The sequence below is a fragment of the Stenella coeruleoalba genome, assembly GCF_951394435.1.
Source record: "Stenella coeruleoalba genome assembly, chromosome: 1".
Lineage (NCBI taxonomy): Eukaryota > Metazoa > Chordata > Mammalia > Artiodactyla > Delphinidae > Stenella > Stenella coeruleoalba.
In genome coordinates, this window is record NC_137169.1 from 129669967 (window position 1) to 129686738 (window position 16772).

At 35.7% G+C, this 16772-nt stretch overlaps 1 protein-coding gene across 8 annotated transcripts in view; it reads left to right on the forward strand.

The window, feature by feature from the left end:
• The window catches only part of KCNT2 (potassium sodium-activated channel subfamily T member 2), a 383268-nt gene that overhangs the window by 354879 nt on the left and 11617 nt on the right, over nt 1-16772 (forward strand). For 7 of the 8 annotated variants that reach the window (XM_079945031.1, XM_079945029.1, XM_079945032.1 and 4 more), the window contains 3 exons: nt 2458-2541; nt 3441-3569; nt 11535-11555. In XM_079945031.1, the coding sequence (XP_079801157.1) occupies nt 2458-2541; nt 3441-3569; nt 11535-11555 (234 nt within the window). The remainder of the gene's footprint in view (nt 1-2457; nt 2542-3440; nt 3570-11534; nt 11556-16772) is intronic. The other variant, XM_079945030.1, reaches the window with a different exon arrangement.

Below are 16772 nucleotides of genomic sequence, written 5' to 3' on the forward strand. Positions count from 1 at the left end.
ATTCTCATCTGTGTAGATCAGGAAAACCAATTATTAAAAAAGTTATTACCTAAAATAACATTAAATGGATATTAAAAAAATCTTCTATGAAAAATGTTCTATGATTGTATCACATAAGACATAATGCATGGATTTGGTGATATTAAATGGGGCTATCCACATTTTTGGCTCACATCTAACTCTAGTCTATGCCCTGATGAAGTTACAGGACAGATGACCTCTGGACAAAGAATGTGTTGATGAAGAATACAGTAAACATTAGCTATATTACCACATCTGGCTCTAAAATAATTTCAAATAGTCATTTGCCAAATCTTCAGTTTAATTTCTCTTCCATGAGTGCTTTCTGTTTTTTATTTTGGAAATAATAGTTTTAAGTGCCCAAGAATTTGTTTAAATTTTTTCTTTAGCACACACTGGGTTACAAATGAAATTGAATGATGCTAACAGGGGTGCGTGTCACAGCTCCTCTTGGTGGCCCCAATATGTCATGTCCTAATTACTAGGAGGTTAATACGCCTTGAAAACCAAAGAGCCATTTAAATAAATGGCCTGAAAAAAATGGAATAGATGTGTTTCCTTATGTTCTTTTTTAGATGGGTTTATTTTTTTGAAACTAGCTCTTGGTAAATTAGCAATCGACAAAGTCTAGATGATTTGTTTAAAAGGTGTTATAGGGCTTCCCTGGTGGCGCAGTGTTTGAGTCCGCCTGCCGATGCAGGGGACACGGGTTCGTCCTCCGGTCCGGGGGGATCCCACATGCCGCGGAGCGGCTGGGCCCCTGAGCCATGGCCGCTGAGCCTGCGCGTCCGGAGCCTGTACTCTGCAACGGGAGAGGCCACAGCGGTGGGAGGCCCGCATACCGCAAAAAAAAAAAAAAGGTGTTATAACTTTTAAAGTCTTTGCTATACAAAATAACTAGATGATTTATTGTTATTATTTTTTTATTGAAGTATAGTTGATTTACAATGTTGGGCTAATGTCTGCTGTATAGCAAAGTGACTCAGTTATAAACATATATACATTCTTTTTTCTAATATTCTTTTCCATTATGGTTTATCCCAGGAGATTGGGTATAGTTCCCTGTGCTATACAGTAGGACCTTGTTGTTTATTCATTTTAAATGTAATAGTTTGCATCTACTAGCCCATCCCTCCCCCTTGGCAACCACAAGTCTGTTCTCTATGTCTAAGAGTCTGTTTCTGTTTTGTAGATAGGTTCATTTGTGCCATATTTTAGATTCCACATAAAAGCAATGTCATATGGTATTTGTCTTTCTCTTTCTGACTTACTTCACTTAGTATGATAATCTCTATATGAATGGATAAAGAAGATGTGGTACATATATACAATGGAATGCTACTCAGCCATAAAAAAAACACAAAATAATGCCATTTGCAGCAACAAGGGTGCAAAATACCTAGATGATTATTTAAATGTTTCACTTGTTAACACCTGACGATCAAACTCAAGGCAATAATTTCATACGATTTATGAAGTAATTGTTACATATCATGGTGAAATTTGCTTGTATGGGTTGAAAGTCTATCTTTTCACTCAGACCAAAAAATAAACTGAAGAAACTAGAAGCATTTTTCAGTTAATATTCGAACTATTGAGTAGTGTTCTAACAACGTGTCAAAATATATGTTAGCAAACAAAATAGTCTCATGATGGTATTTAATACTAACCTATTGGGCTTCCCTGGTGGCGCAGTGGTTGAGAATCTGCCTGCCAATGCAGGGGCACGGGTTCGAGCCCTGGTCTGGGAAGATGCCACATGCCGCGGAGCAACTGGGCCCGTGAGCCACAACTACTGAGCCTGTGCGTCTGGAGCCTGTGCTCCACAACGAGAGGCCACGATAGTGAGAGGCCTGTGCACCACGATGAAGAGTGGCCCCCGCTCGCTGCAACTAGAGAAAGCCCTCGCACAGAAACGAAGACCCAACACAGCCAAAAATAAATAAATAAATAAATTTATTTAAAAAAAAATACTAACCTATTAATTCACTAATATTTAGATTTACTTAAATATTATCTAGAAATGTATTCTACTAGCATCAAGTTTAATCCTAACAAAAAACCAAATACCCGTTGAAATATTTCATTGTAAATTTTAGTCATTTTAGATTTTTTAAAACATTCTCTATTATATTTCGGCTTATAGTTTTTGTTATTAAAAATCTAAAAATGTTTTCATCACATCCAATAGCATCCATAAAATTTAAGCATATCCGGATATTCTAGAAAATAATCATTTCCCATATTTCTTTAAGGACAGCTTAACTGTACATGTGTATTGAGGACACTGGCAAGATGGATTTTTATTTCCTTTGTTATGGGGGCTTAATGATGTGTTACAAGAAATAACCTTTAAGATGTGATAAGATGTTCATGCTCTAAGCTATTCTATGTATTTCCCACACACAATAAATACGTATTTTGTTTATATTGCAGTCATTTGTGAAGGACTACATGATTTCTATCACCAGACTTCTGTTGGGATTGGACACTACACCAGGATCGGGGTTTCTTTGCTCTGTAAGTTACTAATCTCTGGTGTAGATTATTCTGACAGGCAATTCTGAAAGCCATCTATAATGTACTTTGGCTAACTCTTCTATGTCATTTATTTATTTTTTTCTAATATGTGCTCAAAAAATAGCATCCTAGTTTTTTTTAATCCCTTAAACAATGTTTAGGGAAAACATTATTTAAATTAATAATCCCGAAGATAGCCATTCTGTACAAAATTCAGAACAAAAATGATCCTGAAGGTAGCCGTTCTGTACAAAATTCTAGCAGGTATTTGAGACTGACAGTTTCTGACATAGGATGCTACACTGCCAAGGTAAACAGCGATCATGACATTTAACCTCTCTGTTTTATAAATAAGTATACTATGCCTAAGTGTATTTAATGAAGTATCTTGCTAACAAATTCAAATTCATGTTTAGCAAAGAGAGACCAGCACTTATGCCTCCTGTCTGTGAGTCCTGTGCTCCATACTTTTACACATCTTCCTCAGTATGGGTACTAGTAGAACTTTGGATGGACAATTCGTTTTTGTGCTGGAGTGTCCTTTGCATTTCAAGATTTGTAACATCAGCAGACCCTGTCCACTAAGGTTATTGCAACATTCAAAGAAGCCTTTACAGGTTTTCCAACAATTCCCAATCAATTACCAGTGATATTCCAAGTATATGGGACTAATACAGTGCCATGCTGCCACAAATGGAGCAGTTGGTTTCTTAAGTTTGGGTGAACCCAGGGATAAGGCTGAGATGGAATGTAATAAAAAACTTTAATACATGTATAAGCACTTATGAATGTCACTTTGAGATTTCAAAATATCAATAAAATCTACCTTTAAAGAGTGAAAAATTACCATTGGGTTATTTCTTAAAAATTTGATATGTAAATAATTCATATGATTGTAGATGAAAATCACCGAGGATGACTTATGGATCAGGACTTATGCCAGACTGTATCAGAAGTTATGTTCTTCTACTGGAGATGTTCCCATTGGAATCTACAGGACTGAATCTCAAAAACTTACTACATCTGAGGTTTGGAAATATCAAAATAGTCCTGTCTTAAAGTTTAATCTTATTGAATACTGCCATTCCTAAGCCTATAAACTTATTTCTGAAATATGTCATTAAATTATGTAAATTATGTCGGGAATTTCATAAAATAATGTTGGCTAAAGGACTGTTTTAGAGTTTGTGGACTTTGGGCTCTGAATGTCTTTTGTAGGTTTTCAGGAAGTAAGTTAATTCTAAGTAACCTTTGGATACATAAGAAAAGTTCTCAGGGCAAGCAAACTAGTTTTCTAATATAATCTTCAACTCCACATATTAGCATTTGGAAAGAGGGAAAACAAAGATGAGTTAGGAAGCATGAAACTCACATTTTTCAAGCTCTAGGTTGAGGACGACTTTGAAGCTAAGAAAAAACTCTAGGATCAGTGCCAGACCCTCCCAGGGGAAAGCTCAGTAATTATAAAAGCAAACTAGAGCCTATGAAAATGGAACATTTTAATTTGGTCACACTATGTGGTTCCAACTTACGGTTTATATTCTTGAAAGATTTTTACTTCTCAGGTACCTCAAAGTTATTCAAAATTTTGGTTAACCATTTCTTTCTTTGGTCTTATGCAAAATAGAACCTCAACTATGAGGCTCAGATTAATTACATGCATTTTAATAGTCATGTAATCATTATACCAGCTTGTGATTAAAATCAGTGAATCCATGTGTGGAAAAGAAGAGCTTTATAAGAAGCATAAGAGTAATGGAGTAGATTTTTATTTTCTTGATATAATTTATAGTTTGACATTTAAGTAAGTGATATTGAGGCCGGAAGAAAATAGTTCAGTTTTTCTGAGATGCTCTTTAGTGGTTTCACTGCAGCTTCAGAGGTGCTAAAAGAAGCTTTATTGCCAGCTCTGCTACTGAATCTGAGTTTGCCATTGGCTGTGGTCCCCGTGGTTCACACCACAAAGAGCAAGACAAAATCAGAGAAAATCAGGAATGACTGATGGGAGAAACATACCAGAAAGTTAAATGTGTAAGACAGCTTAGCCAGATACGCCTAAAATTTAAAGAACACTGCATCCAAAAAATTACTATTTGATGAAAGGTTAAGAGAAAAAAAGTGCTTTCACACCTAAGCAATTAACCATTTCTTATTTGAACCTGATAAGAACAAAGAAGATTTTCACACAGCAGAATACTATCCTGTTTTTATCTTATAATATGTACTTTGTGAATTTGAACATGGTAAATTCTGCCCTTGGTCAAGTTCATATCCATGTTCAGTCATTATGTATTATTAAGGGATGTTGTTGTATGTTGTTTACAGTACAGATAGGGAAAGAGTAATTGAGTATTTGTACTGTCATCAAGGAGTATTTAATGTTACATTTTGGTCATTTCTTCCTATCACAAACCAGCAAAATGTTTATAAACCCCCAACCCTTTAGCTTATATTAAAAGCACACATCCTTGGAAAAATAAAAGAATACTGGGTTAAATAAGGATAATACCTGTTGTCTTCCTATACTGAATTCAGTTCATCTTCTGGAACACATATTTTTATTTAGATTTTATATTCTGCCTATTATAGAAAAAAAGGCAATTTAAATAATTAAAGATAAAAATAGGACCTTCAAGCACTTTTACAGCAAAATATATTAATAGGGGCAGAGAAATTAATGCTACTTTACATTTAAAATGAAGTGACTGCTACAGTTGAAAAGGAGTTCTACGTTTATTTTCCTGGCAAATAATCAAAAATAGAACTGTTGAGTTTTATAATAATTGTAGTTTGATACACAAAAGGATGTAAGTTCATCTAGAGAAAGATTTGTTTTTCCTGATCACTGTTAAAAGAATGAGTATATTATGTGCTTCCTTATTTAAGACATTGAATATTTAGAGATATTTGAGATAGATAACATGATGAACATTATCTATCTTTAATTATAGTTTTGCAAGATGCAAAAGTACCAATAAGGTGAATATCCCTTAAGTCGATGTTCTATTTTTTTTTTTTTTTAAAGAGGGGAGCATCAATTCAGTATTAACTCAGTAAAGACACTGGGTTTTGTGCAAAGGGGAAAGCATTCTCTTTTTCCTGATTATATAAAATCACGGAATAAGAGCTTAGTGGATCTAAGGAAATGAAAGAGTGGCTCATACATTCCACCATCTCTCTCAGATTTCAAATGGTTCGAGAATACTCAAGTGTTAGAATTCAAATAATTTATCGTTGTCCAAAATGCCAATTTTTCTCTTACTTTAATTAAAGAAGGACACCAGGGCTTCCCTGGTGGCACAGTGGTTGAGAGTCCGCCTGCCAATGCAGGGTACATGGGTTTAAGCCCTGGTCCGGGAAGTTCCCACATGCCGCGGAGCAACTAAGCCCGTGTGCCACAACTACTGAAGCCTGCGTGCCACAGCCACTGAAGCCCGCGTGCCTAGAGCCCGTGCTCTGCAACACGAGAAGGCACCGCAATGAGAAGCCCGCGCACTGCAGCGAAGAGTAGCCCTCGCTCGCCGCAACTAGAAAAAGCCTGCGTGCAGTGGCGAAGACCCAACGCAGCCAAAAATAAATAAATAAAAAGAAAACAAATAAGGAAAAAAAAGAGGACACCAGATTTCAGGAGGTAGAAACTCCATTCAATAATTAGAATTGGGGGCTTCCCTGGTGGCGCAGTGGTTGAGAGTCCGCCTGCCGATGCAGGGGACACGGGCTGGTCCGGGAAGATACCACGTGCCATGGAGCAGCTGGACCGTGAGCCATGGCCGCTGAGCCTGTGCATCCGGAGCCTGTGCTCCGCAAGGGGAGAGGCCACAACAGTGAGAGGCCCACGTACGGCAAAAACAACAACAACAGCAACAACTTAGAATTGAAACATCTGGCATCTTCTTTCTCAGATGGTTCACAGGTCCTCATTCTCCCTAACAGCTCACAGAGCTGTGTTACTGTCCCTCACCCCGCAGGGGCAGTTTGAAAGGTGACTCTATGAAGAGGGTACACAGATGGTCTGTGGACTGGGAGACACGGCACGTTTGCATGCAGTAGTACCACAGTGAATTCACAGAGCTAAGTGCAAAGGTACATTCTGTGTACTTTACCCTTCAACAGCAGATTGAAGAGTCTTCCCCAGGGAATCTGACCAAGCCACGTGAACGGCCTAATGATACAGACACGGGAGAGTCTCCAGGTCAATGATCTAGTCAGGGGACCCTGAAACTCACACTAAAAACACCCCACCCAGAGCTTTCAATCAATTTATTAGCCCTATACTCTTAATATAAGAAGACAACTCAAAATTCCCTATTTCAGGGAATAGAATGAAATAGAGATACCAAAATAAACAAACAGAAAGAAAAAACTGAACTTGTAAGAAAGACAGATCACTGAGGGAAAAGAAAATATAAAACATAAAATATAATAAAGACTTCTACTCCTGTTTACCCAAGAGAAATGAAAATATATCCATACAAAGACTTGCACATGAATGTTCTCGGCAGCATTATTCATAATAGCCAAAAATTAGAAACAACCTAATAGTCCTTCAGCTAGCGAACAGATAGTCAAAATGCGGTACAGCCATACAATGGAGTACCGTTTAGCAATAAAAAGAAACAAAATGCTTATATGTGTTGTGACTTGGATAAACCTCAAAAACATTATGTCAAGTGAGAGAATAGACTCGAGACCACATATTGTATAATTCCAAGTATGTGAAATGTCAAAAAAGGTGAATGTATGCAGACAGATAGTAGGTTAGTGATTGCCTAAGACAGGGTGAGGTGGAGGGAATGGAGAGTAACAGTTAATGAACATGATGGGACTTACTGGGGTGATGGAAATATTCTAAAATCTTTTTATGGTGTTTGTTGTACAACTTGGTAAATTTACTAAAATATCCTTGAATTTTACACTTGAATTGGGTGAATTATAGGATATGTCAAATATGTATTAGGGAAGTTCTATATTGAAAAGCTGTAATTAATATTATTAGAAAGATAAGATAAGGATAAAAGATGAATAGGAAGCTGTATTTTTAAAGGAACATTTAGAATAAAAAAGAACTCTTGGGGATTGATAGTACGTGAGCAGAAGTGAAAAAGTTTGTACCATAAAGCTGAGGAAACCACCAAGAAACTAGAGCAAAAATTCAAACATGGAAAATAGTAAAGATAAGATAAAATTAGAGAACTAGTCCAGGGGGTCTAAGAGTCTAAGATCTGAATTTTAAGACTTCCCTAAAGAGGAAATGAAAGCAAATTGAAGAAATATCAGTTTAATAATTTAATAATAATCCTAGAACAGAACATGTTCCAAATGGGAAGGGTCACCAGAGGCCCACCACAGTGAATAAAATAGGCTCACACTAAGGCACAGCATCATAAAATTTCAGAACACTGAAGGAAAAGAGAAGATCTTAAAAGAGATGGGAGAGAAAACCAAAGGGTAGGTCACATTCAAAGTATTTCTTTGGATTTCTCAACCAGCAACACTACAAGCCAAAAGACAATGGAACAATGCCCTCGAGATTTTGAGGGAATATTATTTCCAAACTAGAATTCCATATTCAGACAAAACTACCAAACTTGTGTTAGGGTAGAATTAATCATATTTCAAAATTTTCTCCAAACATATGCTCCCATGCCTGCTTTCTAAGGAAATTACTTCCACCAAAATGAATGAGTAAACTGAGGAATTAATGAGTAAACTGAGGAAGTAATGCAAAGAAACCAGACATTTTATGGAAACCTGGCAACAAGTATGAGGCCAAGGCAAAAGTCAAGAAGGTGATGAAAGGACCACCAGGCAAGAAGTGAAACCTGGAGCAGGTCAGAAAGCTTCAGAAAATTTTTCTTCTGGAAAATGGAAGCCGTAGGATACATGATGCATCTCACTGTCTTAAAGAAAGATTAGACAATTGCCAAAGAGTTCAGGGTGGATTACCAAGTACAAATCTAATGAAGCAATTAATAAAATTAATTAATTAACTCTAGGAATACAATATCACCGCCACCAACATCAAAAAAGTATGCAGGCAATGAATAGTAACCACATTTCCCATGTATTTCACCTGTAAATTGTAGTCATAATATGACCTGAATTTTGATCTAACCAAAATTATACTTCAACCATTTTGAAATGACGGGATATGGCAATGGTGGGTGGAAAAGATAGTTACTCTCTCTTCTTCCAGAGTGAGAAGTCAATAGATAAAAGTAGAAACTGACAAAAAAATTAAGAAATGACAGTCAAGCATGTTATATAGAGACACAAAGATAAGGACCTACATGTCTAGCTAAAAGAGGTAAAAGTAGCTGGGTCCTACCAGAGGAAAATAGAAGAGATCATGGTGGGAGCTGCTATTTTTCAAAACAAACCGTAACATTTTCTGACTATTTAAACTATGTATGTATAACTAATAAAAACAACTAATACATTTCCAGCTGTAAACTTTCATTTTCAGACTCACTCATCGATCCTTTCTTCAATTTATGCTTTTAAATATCCAATTCTATTCAATTCAATTCTATTCAAAATATATGAAATATTTTAAATTTAATGCCAACATTTCATATAAGAATGTAGGAAGGATAAGCTAACATAAAAAATCTAGGTCTTGCTTCCTTGTTTTTTCATGGAGTTGAAAAAAATACATTTTAAAGGCAGATGCAGGTTTTCATGCCACATCGTCTCCTAATCTGACTTCAATATCTTCCCATATTTGGTGTATAGAGAAAAAAGTTAAATTATGTCACTGCTTTGGCTGTGGGAGGAGGGGAAGCACTAAATCCCTTTGCAGATGTCTTTTCAAAGACACGTGATGATAAAAAAATACACATAGTTAAAATCATGAAATTTATAAAAGCCCTGGCACACTTACTCAGTTTTTTCCTTGTGGGCTATAAATTGGTGGAAGGAGGATTCATACAAACATACAGTGGGAGTGCGTACAGGGACTGGAAAATCAGTCCATGGAGAGTAGGGTACAGCTGGGTCAGCCCCTTTTCACCTAATTGTACAACACCAAGCTAGAATAGACCACTCTCTACATGTCTATTTCAGGGAAGTTTTACAAATACCATACTTTTCTGGTTCAAAAACTAAATAGAGAATCAACAAGGACTCGTGCTTCTCTTGGGGACAAAGGAGAACAGTATTTCTGTCCACAGTATTTTCTCCATAATTCTCAAATTCAGAAAGCTTACTAAACTGATTTGGTGGCAAAACCTCACTTTAACTGTTCTGAGATTTTTCATAATACTTACTTATTCCCCTTAAAATGAATATTCATGTTTTTCATTACAGAAGTGTTTTTATTATAAAATGCTACCCAAGACCCTCTGAAGGTATTACCTACTATTCAGTATATGATACTTTCCAAAATCTGAAAACTTCTGAATTAATAAAAATATTTATTCTCATTTTTTGGTAAGAAAATGTGAAATTGTATTTGCCTTCAGTTTTCCAGTGTAGTGAAAATCACATTTTCTTGAAGTGAACCATAACCAGTGAAGATTTTACTAGAAATTAGAAAGAGGTCATTTTAAAGCATATTAAAATACCAACAGCTTTACAGTATAACCAATAAATTTGTGGAATATGTTACTCTGTTGTTCACCTTCATCATCAATAAATCCTATATTTTTAAAAAATGTGCATAGGTAATAGTTAACCATCTACCAACCATTAACTTTTTACAATTAAATTGGATGCACGTATCTTCGAATTATGGTTTTCTCCAGATGTATCCCCAGGAGTGGGATTGCTGGGTCATATGGTAGCTCTATTTTTAGTTTTTAAGGAATCTCCATACTGTTCTCCATAGTGGCTGCACCAATTTACATTCCCACCAACAGTAAGGGAGGGTTCCCTTAAATTGGAAAGTAATATTTTAAATATATTATTAAGATTAAAGTTTTCGGGCTTCCCTGGTGGCGCAGTGGTTGAGAGTCCGCCTGCCGATGCAGGGAACACGGGTTCGTGCCCCGGTCCGGGAAGATCCCACATGCCGCGGAGTGGCTGGGCCCGTGAGCCATGGCCGTTGAGCCTGCGCGTCCGGAGCCTGTGCTCCACAACGGGAGAGGCCACAACAGTGAGAGGTCCGCATATCGCAAAAAAACCCCAAAAAAACAAAGTTTTCATTTTATAAAATTACATTAATACAATGATTTTAGTAAGGATTTAGATAAAATAGTTTTGAAACTCGAGCTGCCCATTCTCTGCATTTATTCACTCACTCATTGGGCCAATTGTTAAGAATCTGCAGACAAATAATTTCAAGGAGCCTATATTCATATATTTATTATGCATTTTTTATATTTGTAACAATAGTGAGAATGCTAGATAATGGGTTAGACTTGAGTTATATTACACCAAAGAATATAATTGAAATTTTCACTTCTACCTTGAGGAATGAAAATATTATTCCTAAGAAAAAGATAGCATGATTTGTATAACCCCTAAATATTTAGGGTTTATATGTTGACTGGGCAGATCAATTTTTATCCTCTATAGCCTATGTGGTAACTAAATCTATTTCTATAAAGTTACTTAAATGTATACATAGAGGTGAAAAAACAATCTTATTATAAGGTCTAAAGTTTTTTAAATAGTACAGCTATTAATACCAATAGTGATTATTGAATATCAATGATTATGTCAATATCCTCTCATGAATATAGTACTTTCATAAGCTCTTATCAATTGTTTTATTTTCTATTAGCACCTCATTAACTTTCTGTCAAATCTTAGACGATTTTAGAAAAAAAAATCTAACAAGAACAACTTTCTAGCAAATTTTTAAAATATTAGCTTATTATTTACCTAATTGTATTCAAAAGTGCTATGATAATAATCAAACACATAATTAGATGATGTGTTCTGTGGTATCTGTCATATATTGTCCTGTTACTGATTGGTTTGTGTATGTATTGTTTAGTCATTGTTTAAACTGTATTTTGTGTGTTTCTTTTTCCCTCGCTTTGTGTCAGTGTCGAGAAATAGCATCACAAGTAAGTATTTTGTTTGTTTCCCTTTCCTCAAATTGTCTAATGTTTTAATTCAGTTATTAAATGAAAAGAATATTAAAGATTGAATTCAATATTTCAGGTTTTAAAAGAAAACAAGTAAGGTGAAATGCTTTTAAATGCTCTATTTTCAAGTTAGTGTATTTATATTTCCCTAATATTCCAAATCTTACCTGTTTGTCTTCAAATTATGTTTATGTATTAATCCAATCACATATTTTACTGTGTGGTGTCATTACCAGCTAGTCACTTACTGGCTGTAGATTGTCCTCAAGGGAGGTGCCACCTTCAATGCAGTCAGCTGGTACTGAAAGGGAATGGGGGTCTTGATATAAAACATACCTTTAGTTTGCTTCTTATGTAGGCTGGACCCCCTAGAAATGGTTATGGGAACAATAGGACCTGTGATGGATTCCTCTGGGACACTTTTTAATGCTGAATTTTTTCTTTAATAGCTTTAATTTATTGTCATGAAGAAGCCATCACTTTAATGTTTGATAATATTAACCTGTGATAATCATTGATTTACTACAATAAAAAAATTCTTAATAACACATTATGTATGTTTACATACACTTCTTATATTCCTGAACCCTTGATGTTATCTTCATGTGATTTGCATTTTTTAATTTTATTTTCCATTTGCTTCATCTAAATCACGATAAATAATTGTCATTATGGCCTTAGTACTTAACACAAACTCCCAAGCATTAAGTAGAATTAAAGAAACTATTACAAATATAAACATTTTCAACTTTAAAAATTGCATTTTGAATGTCAAAGCAGTGGTACCATTCAGCCCACTGGGAGAACACAGTCACAAGTGTAAAAGTTGTGTGCCAAAATTACCAACCAAAGGTACGAGTCTACTTTTGAGCTTGTTGAATTTTGGAGAGAAGTTCTATATTATCATAATACCCAACATTTTGACAGAGTGACTGTTGTTTTCTCTACATCATAGATTTGAATCCATGTAATAAATGCAAATTCTGTTTATTAAATTATTTTGAGCATCCTAAATTATTTAAGGTTTAATAATCTCTAGCTTTATTATATTTTTAAATATTCTAATTTTGTTTTCCCATATTCCCATATATGTTTTCCCATATTCCCATATATGTATTCCTTTGGAATTTACTAAATATTTACTAAGGAGGCTTCACTTTGGGATGTAAGAAAAATGTTTTAGATGCTTTCCAACCTTTTTCACATGATGGTACATAGAAAATAGGAACGTTTGTTTAGCATGAAGCTGCTCAGGGCTTCCAGCTACCACCACAGGTGGTGCAAGTTAAAGTTCTAGTTCAATGCAGAACACAGCTCTGGCACATGCAAGGTTTGGGGAGCTCGTCTTAGGGTTCTTACAGTTGCTTTATTAGAATACGTTTTGTAGTTCTTTGAGCTCAAATGAGATCAAACATATATTTCTAAAATTTTAAATTTATACCAGCATTTGACCTGACCTGATTCACAAATAAAATTTAATTTTATTTATAATGAACTGGCAGACATTATTTTAGGAAGTATTTTAGGAACATGTCACAAGCCAAGTTGCTTCACTTTGCCTCTACTGAAGGCTTTCTAGGGTGTGAGTCCAGATCTGCTCCACGGTGGTAGAAACACTAGTTAGTGGTCACACCATGTCCCAGTAAGAACAAAGTTTTCATCTGTGAAAAAACTTTATAGCTTCATGTTTGAAAGTAAAGTTAATTTTTTAAATGTAGGTTTTGGCTCTATTGTAGTTTTCCATGTTGATTCAAAGTGTTGTTCTTTACTTTTTACTCAGATGTCAAGCTTCACTATCTCCTCTTTTCTCTAACTTACCATTTCAGATGCAGAAAATCAAAGGTTTGGCTCATTTCTGACTTTTCGTAGCCAATTACAAGTTGACTCATAACTTTTTTCCTCTGATTGCTTTCTTTCTCATAGTTACTATTCGAGGTCTCAAAATCCTCCAGTCAATTCCCTATATAAATAAAGTGTCTTCCCTTTAATTTGCTGGGAAGTTTGAGTCTTCCAATATAAGTATCCTTCTCACAATCCTTTTTATGAAGAAAAAGCTCTAATTGTACTTTAGATATTAAAATATGCTTATCCTTGTAATTCCAGTTTTTTCTTATACAATTTCCGTCCTTTCCACCTCTAGCTTGTTTTGTTATGTTTTTTTCTCTCTCCCTTCAAATATGTTCAGGTTTCCCCAAATCTCAAGACATTTTTCTCCTTTTTTTCTGTTTTTTCTTATTTTACTCTTGCTGTTAAACTCTCAGAAGACTTCATACATGCTGTCCATTCTATTCCTTATCTCCCAGTTTTTCCCCCACTACTTTATCAGTACTGTTCTTCAATTATTAAAAATCTCTTTTAGCCAAAATCATTGGCCTTTTAAATTAGTTGTAATTTGTTTAAGCACTGTAGAACCTTTAACAGCGTTCATTATCTCTTACATCTTAAAATTCTCTTATCCTTAGTTTTCATATCATGAATTACTCCTATTTTCCCTGTTTGCACTGGTTTATTTCTTTTTCCCCTTTTTTGCTGTTCAGTTTCTGCCTATAACAGCTCATTTTAAATGCTGCTACTGTGATCTTCCATCTGAAGGTTCGTCTAATCTCCTGTCTCGGGATTGGCTCTAGAACGCAGGACCCCAAGGAGAGGCAGCAGTCACCTTCACCTCCTACCCTAGGATGGGGCTTCATCTTTAGATTCCAGAAAGTACTTCATTATCTACCTAAGCGTGGGCTAAAGTTCACTGCAGGTCATCTCTCCCAGATCATTAATCTCGATCCCTGAACAATGCTAAACGCTTTCTTGTTTTATTTAATCTGCCCAGCAGGCTGATACGGTGGATGATATTATTCCCACTTGTAAATGAGCAGAGACTTAGACACATTAACTTGATAAAATAAAAACTTAGGAAGTAGCAGACCTGGATTGAACTTTATCACTTTCTGACATCAGAGCCTGTTTTTTTTAATCACTAGGTTTCGCTGTAGGAGCTTCTACCAATTTCTGGCCACCTCTCTCTTTTCCACCATCTGCTTTGAGATCCCAAAGTGCTTTGTTTGGGAATCAACGTGGGAATTGGCCACTTGAACCAAAACTGGGGATTTGGAAAAGGCTTTTCCTCTTTTCAACACATGGCTTTGTAGCACTCAATGTATCTTGTGGTTTCAGTGATTACTTCGGGGTTGAGGGATGGCAAATTTTTGTTCTCTGCCCTCCCTGTTCTAATTCCTAAACATGAATAACAAACTCATTATCTGCCAGATACTTTCTGTCTTATAATCTTCCAGAATTACAGATATTTACTGAGCACCACCAAGGTCCAGATGTTCTCATCTAGGTGCTTGGAATGAGTCAGTAAACATACCAGAAAGTGGACATGAACATTTCATGCCTATTCTTGGATTTAATTACTTCTGGGTGGATTTACAATATCCAAATTCTCTTCCCTTCAGTGTCTTGTGTAATACACACAGATTAACAATGCCTAATCGTGGATGTTTGATGCCTGTCGTACCAAGTCAATTGCTTGTGACCGAATTTTAAGTTCCTATATTCTAGCCATTCTTTATTCTCCTCTGTCCCTGTTCCTGGGAAGATTCATTTATTCAATTATTTTGTCTGACCGTAAAAGCACTAGACATGGAGCCAGATAATCTATGTTTAAAAGTTGGCTCCTACTTTTACTAGCTGTGTGTGAACTTGGGCAATTCTCAACACATAGCAGAGTGGAGGTTAAGTAGGGAGGTTTATTATTATCACTTCATCAGTTAGAAAAAAGGCAGAAATGTGTTAAGTGAATCGTTCATAGTTAATGGCAAACAATTCTGTGCCAACGTACATAGAGTAATATAGATCTCATCTCATCAGTTTTCACTGCTTCTTCGTTTTTGAGTGGATAACACTGCTTCAGAAAATGTCTGTGTCAATACACTTAAATTTATAAATGAAATAATAGGAAGTATTCCTGTGATTTGGATAAATACCTTGTAATATTATCAAAAGTAAATATATTCACTAACCTCAAGTGCATTCTAATTCATACACACACAGGCACACACACATACACACACACCATGGGTCTCAGCTCACCTGTAATTTTCTTTCACTTTTCTCCTATAAAAATTTGACTCGAATATTTTTAGTCCATTTTATTATTCTTTTTTATAATATTTCCTAGCTCTACTAATTCTTATCTTATTTTCAATGTCAGGAAAGCATTTCTTACTTGCATTATTTATGTACCTTAACTTAAGACTCTTACTGGCACGGGACTTCTCTGGCGGTCCAGAGGTTAAGACTCCGAGCTTGCACTGCACGGGGTGGTGTGGGTTCCACCCCTGGTTGGAGAACTAAGATCCTGCATGCTGTGTGGCTTGGGGGAGGGAGAAAGAGAAAAAACAGTCTCACTGGCACACTTATTAGCAAGAAGCTATTTAAATGCATCCAATCTGTTTGTTTTATTTTAACTACATAGTCATGGCTTTCTGTTCACTTAATATCTTAAACTGCATGACATCATTCTTTCACTTTACCCTGCCACAGGAAGTAAAGTAAGCCTTTAGTCACAACTTCTTGTTGCATGGGTGCTGGAGTCTACAAAATCAGAACTGAATAGAAAGTTATAAGGTTGATCTAAGCCATCTAGGTCTTAATAAGGGAGTGATGATCGCTCAGCAACAGTATACTTGGATCAATAATACCATTTTATATAGATTCTTTACATAAGAATATAAATATTCATATCTACCAAGTCTTATACCATTGAATCTCTTCCTTAGTTAAGACATTACATATATCATAGAAATTTTCTTTCCACAGTCTCATTTATTCATAACTGTTATATGCTTTAGGGTGGTGGTTCTCAAATGCTGAAAAAGAGAAGAGGATTCTGTGTGTGTGTGCGCGTCTGTGTGTGTGTGTGTGTGTGTGTGTGTGTGTAAAATGTTTGGGTATGGTGGAATTGATGCTGTACTCATATTGAACTGACTATAATAGTTTTTCATAACTTTATATGCTTAGGTGTTTTCTTCTGTACTGTAAGATTCTGGAGGTGATAGAATGATAGCCCCCTTCACCTACCCTACAGTAAGTAGGGTCTACACACACACATATACATGTGGTTGAAACCATTGCTTTAGCCTATGTATTCCTGTAATTCTAGAAAATTCTAGAAAATGATGAGTGAGAATTGTACTG